Source organism: Watersipora subatra, chromosome 9, assembly GCF_963576615.1.
Source record: "Watersipora subatra chromosome 9, tzWatSuba1.1, whole genome shotgun sequence".
In the NCBI taxonomy this organism is placed as follows: Eukaryota; Metazoa; Bryozoa; class Gymnolaemata; order Cheilostomatida; family Watersiporidae; genus Watersipora; species Watersipora subatra.
Window position 1 is genome coordinate 53,761,288 of NC_088716.1, and position 18,919 is coordinate 53,780,206.

At 35.3% G+C, this 18,919-nt stretch overlaps 2 protein-coding genes across 3 annotated transcripts in view; both read right to left on the reverse strand.

The window, feature by feature from the left end:
• The window catches only part of LOC137404668 (diacylglycerol kinase zeta-like), a 128,347-nt gene extending 118,325 nt beyond the window's left edge, over positions 1-10,022 (reverse strand). For both annotated transcript variants that reach the window (XM_068090893.1, XM_068090892.1), the window contains exons 1-2: positions 9,889-10,022; positions 1,740-1,968 (exon numbers count right to left, since the gene is read on the reverse strand). In XM_068090893.1, coding sequence (XP_067946994.1) covers positions 1,740-1,787 — 48 coding nt within the window. In that variant the 5' untranslated portion in view covers positions 1,788-1,968; positions 9,889-10,022. The remainder of the gene's footprint in view (positions 1-1,739; positions 1,969-9,888) is intronic.
• A 573-nt stretch (positions 10,023-10,595) lies between these two features.
• On the reverse strand, positions 10,596-17,902 carry LOC137403831 (protein MIX23-like). Its single transcript, XM_068089896.1, has 5 exons — positions 17,692-17,902; positions 13,681-13,809; positions 13,421-13,573; positions 13,242-13,301; positions 10,596-10,798 (listed from the first exon to the last, which is right to left on the reverse strand). Exons 1-5 carry the CDS (start codon positions 17,755-17,757, stop codon positions 10,766-10,768), a joined length of 441 nt encoding a protein of 146 aa, XP_067945997.1. The 5' UTR covers positions 17,758-17,902; the 3' UTR covers positions 10,596-10,765.
• Between the last annotated feature and the right edge of the window lie 1,017 nt (positions 17,903-18,919).

Sequence of the window (18,919 nt, forward strand, 5' to 3'; positions counted from 1 at the left end):
TCATCAAAGTTTTATATATGTAGTGTACATATTAAAATTTAGTAAAAAAAATGATATTTTAACACTACTAACTATAGTTACCTACAGTAACCTTAGTGTATTTAGTGGTTATGATCTGCAATAAAATGTAACATTACAATGTAACGTTACAATGTAACATGTGCAGTACATACCATATAGGGAGTTCTTACTTTCGAGGCAGACATATGATATAAACGTTGAATTTAACTTAAATGAATTTAGCTTATACTAAACACATACTTGAAGCTAAGTTTGAGTATGTATTTTTAACTATTTTACTGAACTTCAATTTTTGCATAGCTAAAATTTTATCACTTATCTAATTTAATTAAGCTTTTGTTATAGATACATATATATATATTTACACCATTTTGGAGAAGGATGAGCATGTACTTTTCTAGTACTGAAATTAATCTTTCAGTAAAATTATTTTTCTAGTAAATTAGTTCAAACGTGAAGCGTAGGTATTTTAACCAATCACCATTAAAAATTGGCAAGTGCAATAATTATGTGCACAATTATTCCATTGTATCGCAAGTAAAGCGTGTGATTTGTGGATAGCATTTCTGCCTGCATACAAGGAGGTTCCCAGCTCAAATCCACTGCAAACTGGATTTTTCGTACCAAAAACTATCGCTATAGCTGGACACACAAATGACAAACACTGAGATTTATAAATCTATATAATATTTATCTATATTTATCCATATTGTACAATTATTCAATAGTATATATATCATTTTGGTGGCCTTTCTCTACACATACCAAGATCTGCAAAGAAGAGAATGAGGAAGATTATATCCTTGCCACACATTTATTTATACGTTTACTTACACTTATAGAGTTTTCTATAAAGAGAAATCACACATGCACAACAAAGAAAGACAACACAGACACATAAAAAACTCTGGCCATTTTGATGGAAACATACTTAACAATGCGCGATATACTATACTAATGTTTCTGCATCAGTTACTGTTGTTATATTGTACGCTGGAATAGCATGATACATTGAGCATGCAATATGAGAAGAGAATTTGTTTTAATTTTCTTGGAGAAAGCTAGCGGCATGACGTACACCTAAAAAAACCATACCAAATGCAGGCGGCTCAATGCGCAAAAAGCTGAGTGGTTGGTATTTAATTTATAAGACAGTTTAGTCAATACTAAATATGTGAATAATCCCAATCAGCAGGTTGGATTTCGGGTAACAGGAAAGCAGGTCGTAACACTAAATAGCTGCAATAGGAAACAAGCTGAGAGATATCGACCTTCAACAAGAATAGCTCAATGCCGTTCCCATAGCTCTCGCAAGAAACATTTCAGTTGCATACATTATAAGATTGAACTAATTGATGCATGCTTAGGGATCTGCTAGTAGAGGCCTTGGGGACACTTTGTAACTGTTTTGGTGTTGCAACTATTCACTTGAGTCCATTTTAATAACTGGTATTCTAGCTTTTGACTAAATTTTGCTCAAATCTCCTTATTTAAAAGGTTTGTCGACCGGCTTCAAGTACAGAAAATAAAATGCTAACAAAGAGAAAATGCTTACAAAAAGTATCGGGTTAACAATAAAGTAAAGGCCACACTACTAGCCATCTTGTCATAGAGATCACTTCTCCCTGAGTAGAAGCTATATGTAGTCCTAAATAAACTGACAACAGACACTAGCAGCGGTATAATTGTCAAATCGTGACATCGCACTGAACACCTACCTTGCTGATCCTCCTCTCATCAAATTCCGTCATGATAGAATCTCCCATATCTTATCTGTGGTTGAGTTGTAAAGAGCTTTGGACAGTAAGCTAACAGCGCGAAGAGCCAATCAGATCAGGCTGACATGTTTGAGTAGGAGTGAGCAAAGACTCGGGCTGAGCGGGTTAGAAATCTTTTGATGTTCAGCTCTTGCTGGCTACACAATACACGTCCAGTTGTCTATAACCTCTGAAAGTATACAGTATGGAGTAGAGTGAGCATATCAATTCATCTGTAAACTGCTATATCATAGTTTTATAAAAATTGTTTTTCAATCCATAATTGAAAAATTGCTGCAACTCATGTTTGTTTTTAAACTTTTTGATTGTTCTAAACTGAATCTTTGAACATGAAGTTATGTAAAAAATTATTTAATAAGTCAATTAAAACCAAACAATTATATATAGAAATACAGATAAAATCAAACGATTGGCACTTTTAGCAAATATTTGTCTCGACAAAGTAATTCTCAACATCTACAGTCGAAAATGTTTGAAAACACTACTTTGTTTGTAAGTAGCTGTAAAAAGGCTGGCAAATTATGAAGTAAAAATGTAAACATAAAAATACATATAAATTAAGTTAATGAAAACCATTGCTATTAGCCACTCTAGTATTGAACTTGAGCATTGCCAAGCCTACACTACCGTTCATGGGTCTCTAGAGCAAACTAACAACAAAAATATATTTTACTGATTATGACATAATTCATATTTTACATAAACTTGGGTTTTTAAATTTATTTTCACATGTTTGTATATAATTTATTTGCTTTTGTGTTGTATTTAACTACTTGAATTATTTACTGCTGTTTTTGGGCTTTGAAACGAATGAAACCAAATATGATTTATTCTTATAAAAAGGTTTGCTCCAATATACAACGGTTTTGACATACAAAAAAAATATCTGAACTGATTAACTTCACATGCCGTGATTTAACTGTAGGTAAGATAAGCAATGTAAACACAGCATCGTCACGACTAGGTCAACACGCTTAAGTCGACAAGCCTAGTCGACCTAGTCGCCTTGGAAAACTATGACGCATTTTCAATGGACTCTGTAGACCATCGTGAGGGCATCGTCCACTGCTGCTTATAAAATTATGATAGTTCAAGGGATGTCAATAAAAGTGATGAGAAATTGTGATTTGTGACATGACAATATGATTTGTGACATTGGCATTAGGATTTGTGACATTATTTGGCATGTTAGTGTATTCGCTAATAACATATTACTATAGCTCCTGTTCAACTCAGAGAAAGGTAATTTTTAACGGCTCCATATCTTCGGCATACATGACAAAGCATTGAGATGAGGAGCCTCGAGATGACTTGATCCCTATATGCGAATATTGCTCTTAGCGGCTTCATTTAGCGTGCTTTTTCCATTCGGGTGGCTGTCATGATGACTCGTAGGTCTTAGTTCCTAAACGTGACTAAGTATGGTTTTTATTACCTTTTAGCTGTCAATGAATAAGCGCACTAATAGCTTGACTACTAGCTGATTACGGCAAAATGGCTTCAATTGATTTTGCTAATGATGCTCTATTACTTAAGGAGACTTAGCCGACCATAACACAAAACTGCTCCTTCTGACTACTTTTATTTGCTATGTAATATTAGGAGCGAATTAAACCACAGCAGTTTGTAAAAACAACATTTGTATCAACGAATATCAAGCAGTTGCCATTGCTAGGTAAAAATGCTGGTCTTTTGACTATCTACACAGTATTGTCATAGCTCCTTGTAGAAATATTTTGGCAGTTGAGACTATAAGGCTGACTTGTTATTTTAAATATTTTAGCTTTTGATGCAATATTAGCTCATTTTATACTAAAACATTTCAGTTCAAGAAATGAAAAAAATGGTAAATAGATTTATTGACAAGGTGAACAGTAACTCCAATTTTACTGTTTTTCTATTTAATGATAGGTTTGATAGATTCATACGAGTGCTATTGGATCAATGTACATGTTTGAAGTTGAAATGTTTGTTAATCTTTTAGTTTTTGCTGACACGAATTTGGAATTGATGTCATGTTATTTATGCTTGAGCTGGAAATGGGAAATAAATATCCAATGGTCGATAAAAACTTGAAATCTAAAAGACACAAATATTTTAAAAAATCTGTTCAACTTAGTAACTTGAGTGATCGTGGCTTTATGTGCCATAGTTTTGCTTTAGCTACAACAGCAAATATTTATTTGGCCATTGCTACAATCATAAATTTGTTTACAGCTTTTCAGCATGGGATTTTTATTTCAACTTGATCAATTTTAATGCAATAATATAGTGGAAGTAATAGTTAACCACTTTCAGTAAGCACTCTCCATTGTATCAAACCAGGATGAAGGCCTAAGAAATGTTTAGCTTATTTCAGAGAATTACAAGGATATCATTACTGTAATATAACTAGAAAGCTATTTTGCTGTATCTGAAGAATACGAAACAAATCAATAAAAACAATATTTTAAACCACAAATTTCATTGGTTCTTTAGATTGTGAAAACACCACCAATGGCTAAGTATGGATCACTAGTAATAACACAAATTGAACTTGTTAAATCTATCCTAAGCTGTTCCAATAGGTTAGACATTTGTTAGCTGATCCTTATCAGCATACATCATGACTTTACTAACACATATCTCAATTGCAATGATCGGATGTCCTTTGTCGCCTGTTCTACAAAAAACTACTTTAAAACATGAAATCTGACCAGAGTTTCACATCTACTATTTCATTGATATTTTAAGTAGTGATAACTAAAATATCTTACTGAAAATACCATTCACAGATGTATGTTACAACATGACATAGGAGGTGATAGCCTACTAAAATTATTGCTTCAATATCTGACAATATAGGTGCGTTCCGCTTTAAAAGTTGTGTGAAATCTTAAGATCCTTCGTATACAAATAGCAAAAGAAGTGAAGCAGAGATGAGATCGAAAGATTAGCACTGCTGATGTTATATTGTAAAGTATGATAACATTTGCACATATGCCTCCTTACACGACTATTAACTAGTAAACACCCATAACTTGCAAACCGAGACAAGATAGACTGAGGGATGCTGGCAGTATAAATGTTCTCCACAGCGTATAAAGATTGCATTTAATATCTAGCCGATGGTCAGTAAATGATGGCACATATCCAATGGGTAACCTTGCCTAATACCACCGTTCCCACACAACCACAGCTGAGCCGCCAACCCATTTCAGTATGCCAACTTGCGTATAAATTGTCAACCCATTAAACCACTGGTTGTTTTCAGCATACGCAAGACAATAAGGCATACCCCACCTTTAGTGATCAACTTGTCTAATGACTTGCCAACTGGTTTTCAAGCGTATCCATGAAAATGCTTGTAGGAGTTCTAATGACAAACTGTACGACAAAAAGCCAAAAAGCTTTCGTATTGTCCCTAGCACCTGTTGTTACGAAACTACAGCACCTTTCTAAAAATTTGATTTCATAGAAACTGTAAGGCTAGGGATAACCTGATTACCAAACTCATTAAAATCGCTGTTTAGCCACTATTCGAAGAAACAAGTTTGCGATTCACAACTAAAAGAGATATGTTGATGTGAGAACTATTCTGCTTAGCAATTATAGTCAAATTTAGCATAACTTTCTGGCAGAGTATTTTCACTGAGTTCAAGTAGACAAGTGATGTAGAGGTGAATGAAGAGAGTAAATTCACCTTCATGTCTTTAGCTATTTAGACAAGCGATGACTTGTGTGCTTCAATGCACGCATCCTGCTGTAATAGTATATTGACAATCTTTCGAGGGTCATCACCCCATTGACGCTAATATACACGATGTTAACAATTTAGATTAATCAAGATTCTGCCCACTCTTGAGAGTGGCCTTAAGGTGCATAGCATCACCTGTAAAACGAGTCAAGCATGATATGTCAATGAAATAATTCATATGTGATTAGTAGAACAGACACCTTCTTTTGACCATTATTATAGATTTCGAACTTAATTAATTGACTGAAGCGCTTTCACCCAAACTTCAGCTATGTGTGAATGTGCTAGCAACATAGCTACTAACATAGCTACTAACATAGCTACTAACATAGCTACTAACATAGCTACTACTACAGCTACTAACAAAAGCTATGTTGGTAGTCTCTAAAAGTAAAGATATTCAAATGTTACAACAGAACAGCTAAAATTCCTAAAAAAAATGAATTTAAAATTTTTATGAGTCAATATCTAGCCAAATTTGACTCAATCTACCTTCACAGTACAGTGCCTTGCAGAATCGCTTTTGCCAACAAATTACATAGTCTCTCAAATCAACTCATCGATGCCCGGCGGAGCCTAATATTTTTATACAGAAAATCCAGGGTGCATTCAATGCACACGTGTCTATTTGGTTCCTTCTGTCATTATTTGTTTCACAAATTCTATCCATTATTCTTCATGTGTTTGTTTGACAAGTTGCCAACCAACGAGTCTGAATAATGTATTATGTATCAGTTGAGCAAGCCTCTAGCATTCTGAACATGGCAACTGCATGACGCAAACACAGCTCCGCCGATAGAACTTTCAACATCAAAATTGTTAAATAGGCACCGCTTTGTCTGAGCTCCTACAGATATAACACTGCTGTTGAAAGCTTACAAATCACATTGTCATGTTCTTGAGTACCTATGAAAAGTAAATCTACTCAATTGGAATTCATAAAAACAAACAGTGTGATGGTGACAGGGCTTAAAAACATATAAAGAATTTATAAGACAGCAGTAACAGAGAAAATCACTTTCATGTTAAAAACGCACTGCATTACCTTTGCAAGTGTCCAAGTCGCTTATCCAGCAAAGTGAGAGAAAGCAATGCTAGTCATTAAGGAGGCTAATAAAAAACAGCCAAATCAATAGAATCAATTACAACATTTGAACTGCTTTTTCTTCCATAAAAACAGTTAAGATCAAGGAGTTAAAACTTATTTCCTATTCACTATTTTTCAAAGACGGGTGAACACTCCATTTTCTGAAACATATTTTCATGATTCTTAAAAGCGAAATCCCAAAACCTATCGAACTGAGGATTTTATAGATTAGAACAGAACACCTATTTGTTCAAATTCTTGGCCATGTAATGCCTTACAAACACCATGACACAGGACCATGAGTTTTGATTTGTATAGATGCTGCTGACAAGGTCATGAAATCTTGAAAATAAAGCACTTGTTATTCATACAATGTTACATAATTTGTAGTGGTTTCTACATATATATTAATAATTCAACTGGTACAAATTTACGGTAGAACAGTCAATGCAGCCAAAGTAACATGTGGAGCGTATTTGTGGGTTGCCAAGTCCAGAGAGTTGTAAAGATATCTTATAAACAAATTATATATAAGTTAATTATGCTGATATTTACAGCTTTTGAGAGCAGAATCTTAAAGCAGGCAATAGTGATATGTAGTTTTGAACATTGAGTTAAACCATGAAAACCTAGCGCGATGTGCAATATATTTTAATGATTCTAACTTGACTGTCTCAAAAATCTGCAAATGCAGAGCATGAATTAATGCATGAATGTCACGTTTTATGCAAATGTATGCATGCTATATTTAGCATGCATAAGTAAACATAATGGAGTCGAGTCTATAAGAGTTGCCCTGTCAAAAAGGCACCCACTCTAGCTCACCATATGGCAAGTCCTCTTCACGATGATTTTCAAAAATAGATTTCAAATTGTGTGAATTTGCAGTTTGCGAAGTACAGTTTGGGTCAATTAGGAAAACACTTTGTGATACCACTATAAACTTGAAAAAGCCTTAGTATATGTGTAGGTTTTAAAAAAAAATAGCAGGCAGCAGTTGTGACCCATCACAAAGGTTAAGTAGCCTTTGTTCCTGTATGAGCTTAGCAATGCACATTATACCTCCCTTGATGACAACATTCATTCAATACAGAATAGCTTTTTCTAAAGATAACAAAAATAAGTTAAAAATTGCAACCGTTGCATTGGTACTTGGGACGCGCAAAATATTTTACAAATGCAGTAAAAACTTGGTTAATAATGTTTAGTTGTTCCGGGTAAAGACTCTAAATACTGGTGTACCTGTTTATATGTTTCCTCGATGTCTGTAACAACAGCTAGGCTTAATTCCCATAATGATTCTTACTTATAACACACTCGCTATTTTAGTAAAGTAACTAACACTAACGTATTCTTATGCCACCAATGAACAGTGGGTGATTGTGATACTTCAACATTGTTGCCCTAACAACAAAAAGATTTCGTAAGCTGAAGGAAAACATTGAGCAGAGTAACAGTGGATTATAAATATCTGTCCCCTAAAATGGAGGTCAAGAATGGGTGAACTTTCGTCATTCATAGAAAATCAACAATGATATTAAATTAACTCAGTGACATGATGCATACATCATCTGAATGGCTGCTCATGCGCTGAACATGAATGAGTGTAGGTGTGATAGAAATTCTATAACAACTGGTCAACCAAAGAGAAAACCTACACAATTGCGAGAATAAAGCAGCTTTTTCAAACAGTTGCTTTCGACTATGGCATGACAAATATATTAGCAACTATTATATTAGGAGTAGCGCTTATTATTTTGGTATTTGTGACATAATGTTAGTAATGATTAACACTAGAACTGTATGTGAAATATAAAGACTACACAAAATGGTTAGTCTACAAATACGTCTTTTTTCCAATAGATCTTTATGAGGGTTTACAAGGAAACATGCAAATTTTCTATCATGACAGTGGTTATAAACATATCAATCAAAATTTGCATTCTGTAAGATATATGCATTCGTTGATACATAATCTCTTCACCTGAAGTGTGTCTGTAGACAAGCTATACACTGAACAGCGCTAGCCAGTAAAAATACCAGAACAATCTAATGTCAAAAGAAGATTTTCTTGGGCACAAATTACAAGAATCTGCGCAATTTAATCTTCAAATGAGATCGATTATTTTAGCACTTGTAACAGTCATGTCTCATTTGAAAGCTTTCAATCTTCTGATACAAATTTCTTCGGCTAAACCAATGCAGTCCCATGAGGTCCCACAAATATACACATGCACAAGCCAACAACCTCAACCTGTGCAGCATTTAGCCACAGTAATCAGGCCTCAGCCGACTTGAAAGAGATATACTTATTAGCTTCAGTTTTGATTACAAATTTTTAAACGAATAAAATAGTATAGCGTATAATATAATCTAAAATACTTTTATACTATAATATTAGGAATACAAACACTTATAGCCATAACTATGACCACAATGCCAACATTAGTCAAATACAATAAGTAGTAAAAAGACTATCAGTGTAAAATATGTATACAACCATTAATGACAATGCAATGCAGATTGCGAGCAGGAGCTCGTGCCCTTGGCTGTCACTAACCTTCTTATTTAAATAAAACAAACATAAAAATGTTATTATAACTGCATCAGCTGTGGTATTTTAAAAAACTGCAACACGAAACAGTTACAAAAATTATTTTTTCAAGGTACAAGATATCTGCAATAAAAAGCATGTTTGTGACAACATGAGTTATTATGTGCTCAACTTATTGAGAAGTCGTAAAACCAATGCAAACAAAAAAAAGAATCAAATTGGAAGAGCTTTGAACATCTCAAAACTCATCTTGCTAATTTGAATTGCCTGTTATCTGTTACGGAGAATTTTCACGTAACTACAAAGTGACTTTGTGAATGATAAAACAATTTAGTCGCTGAATATTTCGTTGCAAAGCTCAGCTGCACAATTAACTCAGCAAAGGTAACTCCTGAAAAAGAAAAATCATAAACCACTTGGGAAAGAGGTCCTAGCTTTTTGTATTATTGACGTTCCTTTAGGGACGATCACATTTGCTTTCATCTTTGGACCTATCCAATATCGAGAATAAAAAGATAATAATACTACACTCAATAGATCACTGTTCTATACCTTACGTTATAAAACTATAGGTGTTCACAAACAAATCGGGAATGCGTAGTTAACCACAAATAGTTGTCCAACAGCTAGAAAAACGGAGGAATTACTGAATTTCAAAATTACACTCATGAAAAATAATACTGACATAACCACTTAGCTTATGTGTACGTACCGTTACAACATGAGCCAAACACTACAGACAATTTTTAAAATTCAAATCAGCTTCCAATAGTTGTTATAAAAAAAATTGTTAATATGTTAAATCGTGAGATACTAAATCTTGACTTAAAAACCACTGTAGCGTGCAGGCAACGGATGATTTATAGGCCGAATCTTTGCAGAACCATTCGGCGGTCACATTACTGCATAGCACACGGCTAGTTTACTATCTCACAGGCTAATAACATAGTTTCACGAATTTCCTTTTTGCTTCCTGTTAATAAAGTTGCGAGGTAACAACTCCAATGTATTGAGTGCAATACCAAACGCGGATTCCGGTATCATTGTAATAACGACTGTGTAATATAGACACATAACATATTGCTTTGATGACTAGTACTTGAGCGGATGTGCATAAATAATCAGCATCATGATTTTATTCATTATACTATATACAGTATACATAAATGTATATATATAAATCTCCATTTTCATAATATTGCATGAAATCTTTAGAACAAATGAAAAGTACTTCACAACTATATTGCAGCACAACTATATTCCAGCACAAATCATTTATTAATTGTATTTATATGTGATATGCTACTACTGCATCACGGATCACAAAACAAATTGGAACTTTAAAAATTGTGTGATCACTCGCTTGTATTTTTACGTAGATGCTGTAGAATTGTTACCAATTAATAAGATCTCAATTAGTTTCAGCAGCAGTATATTTTATTGAGCAAATCATATTGCCGATTGACTAACAAATCAACCAAAATTAATATGAAAAGCATAAAAGACAATTGGATGTCATTATAATCAAAACAATTCCATATTACACCTATGCACCAAAATTTTAAAGCACCCACAAGTCTCAAATGCTTTCAGAAGAACTCTCTGCATCGCTCATGCAGCGCCTACAATATATCAGAATTGATGAGTTGATACAGAACAATCTTTTGTGAGCATAAGCACTAATCCAAATACAATCAAACTTCGGCAGACAAAGCTAATCCACTAGAGTGAATACTCTTATAAGAACATATGGTATTATGTTAAAGTCATTCTAGAGTCCAGTAAAGAACAAAAAATTAAATACTACATATAGCATGAAAATAAATGCTTTATATGAAGCTAAAGAAAAAAAATATATGTAAAAACCTAAAATAGACATAAAAACTAAATAAAAACTAAAGAGTTTATATCGTTACTTTTCCTGAAGGACATGGGGATGGAAGCAATGCCAAGTACGATGACAGTGAGTGATCGAAAGACACTGACTGCCCAGCTTACTAAAGTTACACATTATATAGTTTAAATTGGCTTTATCTATTTATTTTTATACTTTGTTTTTTAATTTCTACCAGCATTTTTCACCACTACTGACAGAGCCTTGAAACTTTAAAAGTAACAGGGTGCACCAAAACAAATTTTGCTCAATATTAGTGCCATATGTTGAAACAACCATAGAGTAGTGATCCTAAGCCCTGTAGATCCTAACCATGATTGAGTATCGGACATACATATGTGGAATCATCTGTTAAAGATGGTACGGTGGGAGTTGTTATGGGAAAAAAGAGAGAAAACATATGGAAATTTCGAAATGAGTCTTAAATCAAACATGATCGATGAAATACAGAGCAGAAATCTTATCACATAAAGTGAATATTTTACATACAGCTCTATGTATAAGTAGGAATTTTAATCCGTGATTAGTCGTGTGGTAGTGTAGAGCAGAGCATAATGCATATGCATTGCTAGTGTTTGGAACAGTGGCAGATGACTCAACTTCTATCACCTGAATAGTAGCAGCACTGTCTAAATTGGTGTTTTTAGCTTGACATTTTCCTACGTGAGCTTTAAGCCTATCTGCGTGACCTCGCGTTACGACAGCACACCTATTACATTTTGCCTTAAAACCTTTGCATTTTGCAGTTCGAGTGAAAAACTGCCAAATGGGATCCTGTTTGCGAGGCATGTTGGAAATTTGAGGCACAACTTTAACTTTTCAAAACACAAAAAACTTGATAAACTGAATTCTAACAATCCAACTATTTTGGCTTGTGCCCAATAAATAAAATAATAGTTTGCAAACTTAAAGCTTTTGCCCAAAAGGATTTTATTGTTTTAATTTCTAATTATAAGTAATCCTTTTTCATTGGCCAGACTTGAGAAAGTATTCATTCACTATTAGAGACGATGATTTGATTAGTATATTTCACATGGTTTTTATATTTCAGTACTACAGAGATCATCATATCCTTTGATAAAACCAATTGAAAATGAAATTCACTAAATCATTGTGCTAGGATTTCATGTAGTTTCAACTTTAGCTCTGCCATCACTTTACTACTGTGTCCTAAACAAACTTCCACAGCTGATAATTACATATAATTGCATTTCTACCGCACATGAACCACTAGGAGCTTAAAATATGTTTTGCACAAAAATAATGAAAAAACTGAAAAAACCATAAAAACCGTTTTTTTCGACTGGTTTAAACCGGGCCAACCCTGCTCAGCATAACTCCAAAGCTGATGATTTTTCCTAGTCCAAATGCTGTTGCTTTTGACCTTCTGTTAAGAGCAGTTTTTAAGAGCTCTGAATCCTCCAAGTCCTAGTGGCGCTCTCTCTCACTATTACATGGACAGCCCAAGACTTGGCGGATGGCAGCTCTTGAGTGAGCTCCTGATCGAGGTGGCATGAGCGCTGATAGTGGTCATTGGTGGTCTTCCACTTGTCAATCCAGCTTTAAAACTTCTAGTTTTCTAGTGCCACAGCCCACCTCTTTGCCCACCACCCATCTCTCATAGATTCATCCTTTGCATGCAGGTAAATGACCACTCCTTATACCGAGGTATCATTTTGCCCTGACTACATTCGGAAAACTGATGACACTCAATTCTGGTCTTAATGTTATACTGCAAGGTGATGTTTGACATTACTAAACTCTGGTATGTGATTGTTGTCCTTGATGAGCTTTTTCAAAAGTCTCACCGAACCGCTCTCTCTTCCTTAACCTTGTTAAGCTAGCTAATTAAGTATTACTTCATTTTGTTATTAGGGCACACTAATTAGCCCTAAAACAATGTTGGTCATTAATTCCGTTTTGTTAATTCTATATTCATCTCACCTTTTGTACTAAACTAAACAACATGTACTTTAATGTAGTGCCACATATTAATTCGGATAACAAATATGCTACCTAAGAAGCATGAAAACATACGCATCTCCCTTTAAAGCAAAAAATCAATGAGACTCCACGTTTCTGTCTAGCATTGCTAGTAAATGCTACACTGTAATTTGTTTCATTCACTCAAAGCCCAAAAACTGGCGATTACTCTTATGACCAGCACCAACCTTTTTGGTTCTTTCTTGAACAATCTCCTCTACACCCATTTCATTTTGCAGGACACGGAGCTACAACGTTGTATCCAAACCTTTTACGGTGTTACAAGTAAAACAAAGAAAAGCAATCAAAAATGCACATTCACAATACCACTGTTAGTAAGTTTTCATAAGTCATTAATTTTAAATACCTTTCGCTGAGCACTACTATACTGTTTTACTTGTTCCATATTGTCACTCGGATCTGCATTTTCTTTAGCCAACTTCCACTGTTCTACATGCTTGGCTTGGTAGGCAATACATGTTTTGATTTGATTTTCTCTCTTCCGATGTGATACATCTAACTGAAGCAGTATGCCAAGATAACTATTAGGATTGTTTATAAACTGAATTAATCACCAGTCGAGCAGATAATACATTCCATCTTTGAATACAACACTGAGTTACTTACATCTGATTGAATTTGTAAGCACTCGCTCTTCAGGTTCACCTTTTTTCTTAAGGACTCTATTGAAGGAATGGTTGAATTAATAAGGTTGATTATAATATCATCATTTTTTCTTTGAGCTTTTAGTACCTCCTACAATAAACAGTAACTTATGAACAATGCTGTAAAACTCCATGCATCATACAAGTTATCAATTATAGTCTGCAAGGTATTGTTGCAAGGTATAGTAGGGATAAAGCCTGCTATAATTGTAAATATAGTGGTCATGAAATCTGAAGTTACACCGTTATTAATCGATTTTCTGTGGAAGCCAGATAATGTACCCAAGAATTGCCGAGGTAAGTACCAAAATACAACTTATAGTAGAGGCCATAGCAGCAATTACGACATGCACAAGAGTTATGAAAACAGTAGCTGTAGGCAAGATGATAGCCACAACAATAGTTGTGAGAAGTATGTTCATCACGAAAACAACAGGGAAAGATTAGTAGAAAGAAAAGCGTAGATAGGTAGAGAAGTAGGGACAGCGCTAGCCCTAGTGGTAAACGAAAAAGGTCATGTAGATCACGAGACCACAACACTCATAAATACTAGAGTATTAAGCAGCCTTGATGATGAAGGAAACAATTATTATGTGAGGCAAGAATGGATTAGCAGTGATGATAGGTACTACATTGGATGTGGTAGGACATGAATTGGTAAGATAGTGAAGAATGTTGACAGAAGCTTTGGACTGCACAGTTTTAGAAACAAATATGATGAAGAACTTCAATGAATAGACCAGTAACCAGACCAGTAGGATGTTGAATATGCTTTTGATATTTGGGCTGGAGTTTTAGCAGTAAGAAAAACAGCTCGATTGAATTTACAAAAGCTATCAACTGTTTTTCCAAGCGCTTAGCTGGTAGTTAATTGGGAGGTGATTGGCATGACAGTAGTTCAATAGGGAAATAAGTGGCTATTTATGAGAACCAAGGCACAAGTGTTAATGGAATTGAGGATAAACTTGTTGGGTATAACCGAAGATATAAACTACCAACAAGTATAGGCGACGGCTATCATACGATAAACGGGATAAACCCGAACATAGCACCAGAACAAAGAAATATGCTGAATAAAGCTCTTGTAAATTTACAAATATTATGAACATTTGTGGTTATTTCACTGATCTGCTGGTAAATTTTGTTGTCAAAAAATATAGTTGCCCAATATTGTCATCGTTTTGATCAGTCAGTTGCCATTCACAAGCATTCGTGATACTAATAGTCACCATTGTGAAATCGCTCAAATTAGGTTTTATATTTAGATTTTGAGTAGGAAAACTACCATTGCACAGCTTTGCCTGCTGTCCTATTTTATAGGCCAGGTCAAACAATGTGACAACGATGAAAGACTTTGTCATTTTGTATTAGGGGTGGCAAAATATTAATCAAAAACTAGAGAAAAATGGACATTGTCCGGGTGATTTCGGGTAAATTATGTTCAACTTTGAGCATAAATGACGACCCTACCAATCTCAAAATTAGTAAAAATAGTTAATTTAAATGTTTTATTTTTCATAGATCCATTTTTTTGGTTAGGTATTACCCCTATACTGTAGAGATTCAAAGTTTGCTATTGCGAACCACAGGGGTCTACGGACTAAATGAGCTAATGACACTGTAACATCAAGTCGTGTTTTCCAAAACCTAATAAGGCAACGCGACCGTCCCACGAGCACTGTGTTAGCCCCGAACCCCAGGCTAGCACAATCCCAACAGAGCTTGATCATTAAACCCCGCCCATGCGATAGCCGTCGCCTATCCTTGTGGGGGGTTTATATCATTGGTATAACACAGTTGAAGTGGCTGATATTATTGGTTGTTGTCAAAGGATTATGTAGGAATTGGGCTAAGGAGTTTAAGCAGATTCTTGATGAAATAGACACAGTGCCAAAATTGCTAAACTTCAGTTAAAAGATGGTGCTGGATCAGTTAAGCTGTTTTATTCAAGACCCATTACTGGTGAGACAATATGCCATGCTTCAGATTCTAGCAAGTTGCATAACACCGTAAATAAGCCTGATGAAGGACAAAGTGGTGATGAAGAGAGTGTAGTGGTTGAGAGAAGCGTGTCACCAGAAGGTGATAAGTAAAGATGGTGAAGTCATGAAGATAATACAAAGCAGCAAAGAGACTATCCCAAAAAAAGGGTAAGCGTGAGCTGCGGAGGTATGAGTGAGACAAAAAAGCTTATGGTGTATAGTCAAAAAGCTAAGTTGTGATGCATGGTTTGTACAGCCAAATGTGACCATATGGCAAGTAATTGTTCGAACAATGTATATAGATGCAGTGAGATTGGTCACCAGCAGAGAGAGTATACCATTTTGTCAGTGAACTGCTCATGCAAGGAACAGTTGTCCTTGCAGTCCCTGAACAAAATGTAACAAATAAAGGGTTCAATAGTTCTAAGGAAAAAAGGGGTACAAAAGAGGTAGAGAGGAGATTGAAACAGGACACTGCTAAGCATTGCTAAACAAAACCTGACAAAGGGCAGAGGAGCTCATCTGTAGGCCAACAGCCGACTACCTAGCAATAAAAACACCCTACAGAAGGCCATGGCAAACCATTGTTTAAACCCACCAAGAAAATTCATTGTTATAGGAAGTGGGAAGAACATGATCGCCTTCATCCTCACAGGACATGGTACTTAGAGAAAGAGATTGATAAGATGAAAACTGGTCAGAAAGCAGCTGTCACAGAAATGGAGGCATTTAGGGCAGCTATTGAGCAGTTGAAGGTGCAGAGCAAGATTGCAAAAAGTAACTCAGTACTTTTCAATAGGCAGACTGGTATGAGTAGGTCTACACCAACATCTAGATCTGTGCTAACACTCCCTGTGCAACCAATTGCTAGCTAGAAGGTTAACCCTACAAAATTCCCATCACATTTATTGTTGATGGTCATAGTATTGGTGATTATGGTCACAGCGGGGTGGTAGTAAAAAAGAGTGCACTGGTAGGTGATTGGCAGCTGTGTCTGGACTTGAAGAATGGCGTTAGCTTAGATGAGTTAAAATGGCAGCCTATGAATGATTCAAATTATAGTTGTGAGTAAATGAGCCTAGCACATAATCCAGACAAATAAAACTAATGAAAACAAGCAAGTTTTTTGTTAAGTAATTAAGATATACTGTATGTTATTTATGCGGTCAATTAGGCAGCGCAGCAAATACTGTATTAACTGAAAAAAGGTTATGGATGATCAGAATGGTTGAAGCTTATTTTAAATTAAATTTTGAGTCAGCTGCAGTTGTAGAGTGACAAAAGTTATGGGAAGTCATGAATACTAGTGCATGGTTAGGAATTAGACAAATCGAACAGAAGTGAAGTATCTTGATGGTCCGTTCAGTCAGAACACACCAAACGAGCCTGATCTCATTATACAACACACTGTGCATATTATCATAGCCAAATTCCATAAAATTATTCTCTCTAATTAAGCCATCGACTACTTTTTTACCAATATGTATTAAATCTATGAGATGCTGCAATTACTAATTTGAGACCCGCTAAAGCATCTGTAAAGAGTACTTTGCAAGTGCAGAACGATCAACAAACTTCAAACTTTTTTTTGCTTTACAAAAAACTTTGAGCTTTACCAAATATTTGCCTAGCTATATGGTCGGCATGGGGGTGAGAGGGGTTTTGCCTATTTTGTACTCTGCGAATATAAGCAAAGAGAAAGAGAGCTGGGTGACACTTTGAAACATTCACACGAAACATTAAACCTAAAAGATAAGAATTATTTTTAAAAGTTCAAATGTTTAGGCTTACTAGAAAAGACGGTGACTACCGCCTATCGGTATTTGGTCATTTTATCACTACGTGAAATGAAACATGCGATATGGATGCAACAGCAGTAATTTCTACACAAAGAATAGATAAATTAATTAGCAAACAGTGAGCTAATTCAGCCGTATTTCAACAACGCAAACTTTGCAGGCAAAAGCGAAATGCAGTAAAAAAAACTACACCTGAAATTTCATAAAATCTGCGCAGAGGCTAGAACTTTCTTCTTCTGCCATCACGGGCGCTGACATCTTTGTTAGTCGAGCTGCTCGAACTGTAACTGTCGAGCCCGACTAATTGCCCACACCATACGATTTAAACGAAAACTTTTTAATTTTTTTTTATAATATAAACAATTTGTAAGCAAATAATAAAATGAGAACTCACAAAATTCATGTCAAGGTTTTTGGTAAAACCAAGAACCGTGTTCAATGTTTTCGGCAGACGTTTTGCGTACCAAAGAAATTTAAGATCGCGGTCTAGGTATCGCAATTGAAGAAAGTTTGCTTTCGCATGTTTGGAACGCCTGTTGAGGGCAGTGAGGAGGTTGATTTTATTGAAGTGGAAGCTTTGCAACAACACTTATTTTATACTGCACGTTGATATGTAAAGTTTAATACACATGAATTTTAAAATCAATATGGTAATCGGCTGCAGGTTCTATTTTTTGATGAGTGAAGTCGATTGAACTAATATTGTATCTCTATTTTTATCATACTCCATTGCGTGTATAGTCAACAAAAGCAAAAGATGTACACAAAGTGAGACCCTTTTAATGATTCTTACATTTGAACTAAATACAACCACGCGTAACGTCAGTTTCTTAACGTATAGACAAAAATTATCTTAGCAAAAAGTACTTTAGAACGTGTCATAGTAACAAGTAGTGGTAGAGAGGGCAGTATAAGACTAAGGGCAAAGCAGAAGTTAGAAATAGATCAATGAAAGAGTGAGAATAATGTAGACAGTTCAAAAATATTATTAGCTAGTTGAGTGAAGAGACCGTTTACAGGACCACTGCTGAACCCAAACATTTTCTCCTGAAGAAAGATGAGAGTGGAGTAATTCCGCCCAGTAGTCATGGTGGCGAAGCAGCGAAGACAAATGATGCGATTTTAAAATAAAGATGAAGGCTGCGGAAAAAGGTAGAGGCTTCTGGTGAGAAGCCTCAGAAGGTTGTGAGCTGATACCCTTGCTTATTATAAAGGCTCAGCAGGGTGGAGTTCTTTGGAGTGCATCTGTGAATGTGCTTATAGTGATTTTTGAATGAGAGTGTGTCTCCTACATGTTGGCAGATTTACTGCTTAGGAGATTGTAAATGCTTTGCCATCTCTCAGACAAACAATCATCTGGTTGTAGACGCAGCATGCAACCAACGTGGTAGATGGTAATATTGAAAATACACAAAGCGCT

Excerpts from the sequence above, each read along its gene's own strand:
- LOC137403831 (XM_068089896.1), bottom strand. The coding sequence starts at position 17,757 with ATGTCAGCGCCCGTGATGGCAGAAGAAGAAAGTTCTAGCCTCTGCGCA. Across the intron at positions 13,574-13,680 it reads GCTTACAAATTCAATCAGAT|TTAGATGTATCACATCGGAA; the intron begins GTAAGTAACTCA and ends ATACTGCTTCAG. Across the intron at positions 10,799-13,241 it reads TTCAAGAAAGAACCAAAAAG|GCGCTGCATGAGCGATGCAG; the intron begins GTTGGTGCTGGT and ends GATATATTGTAG.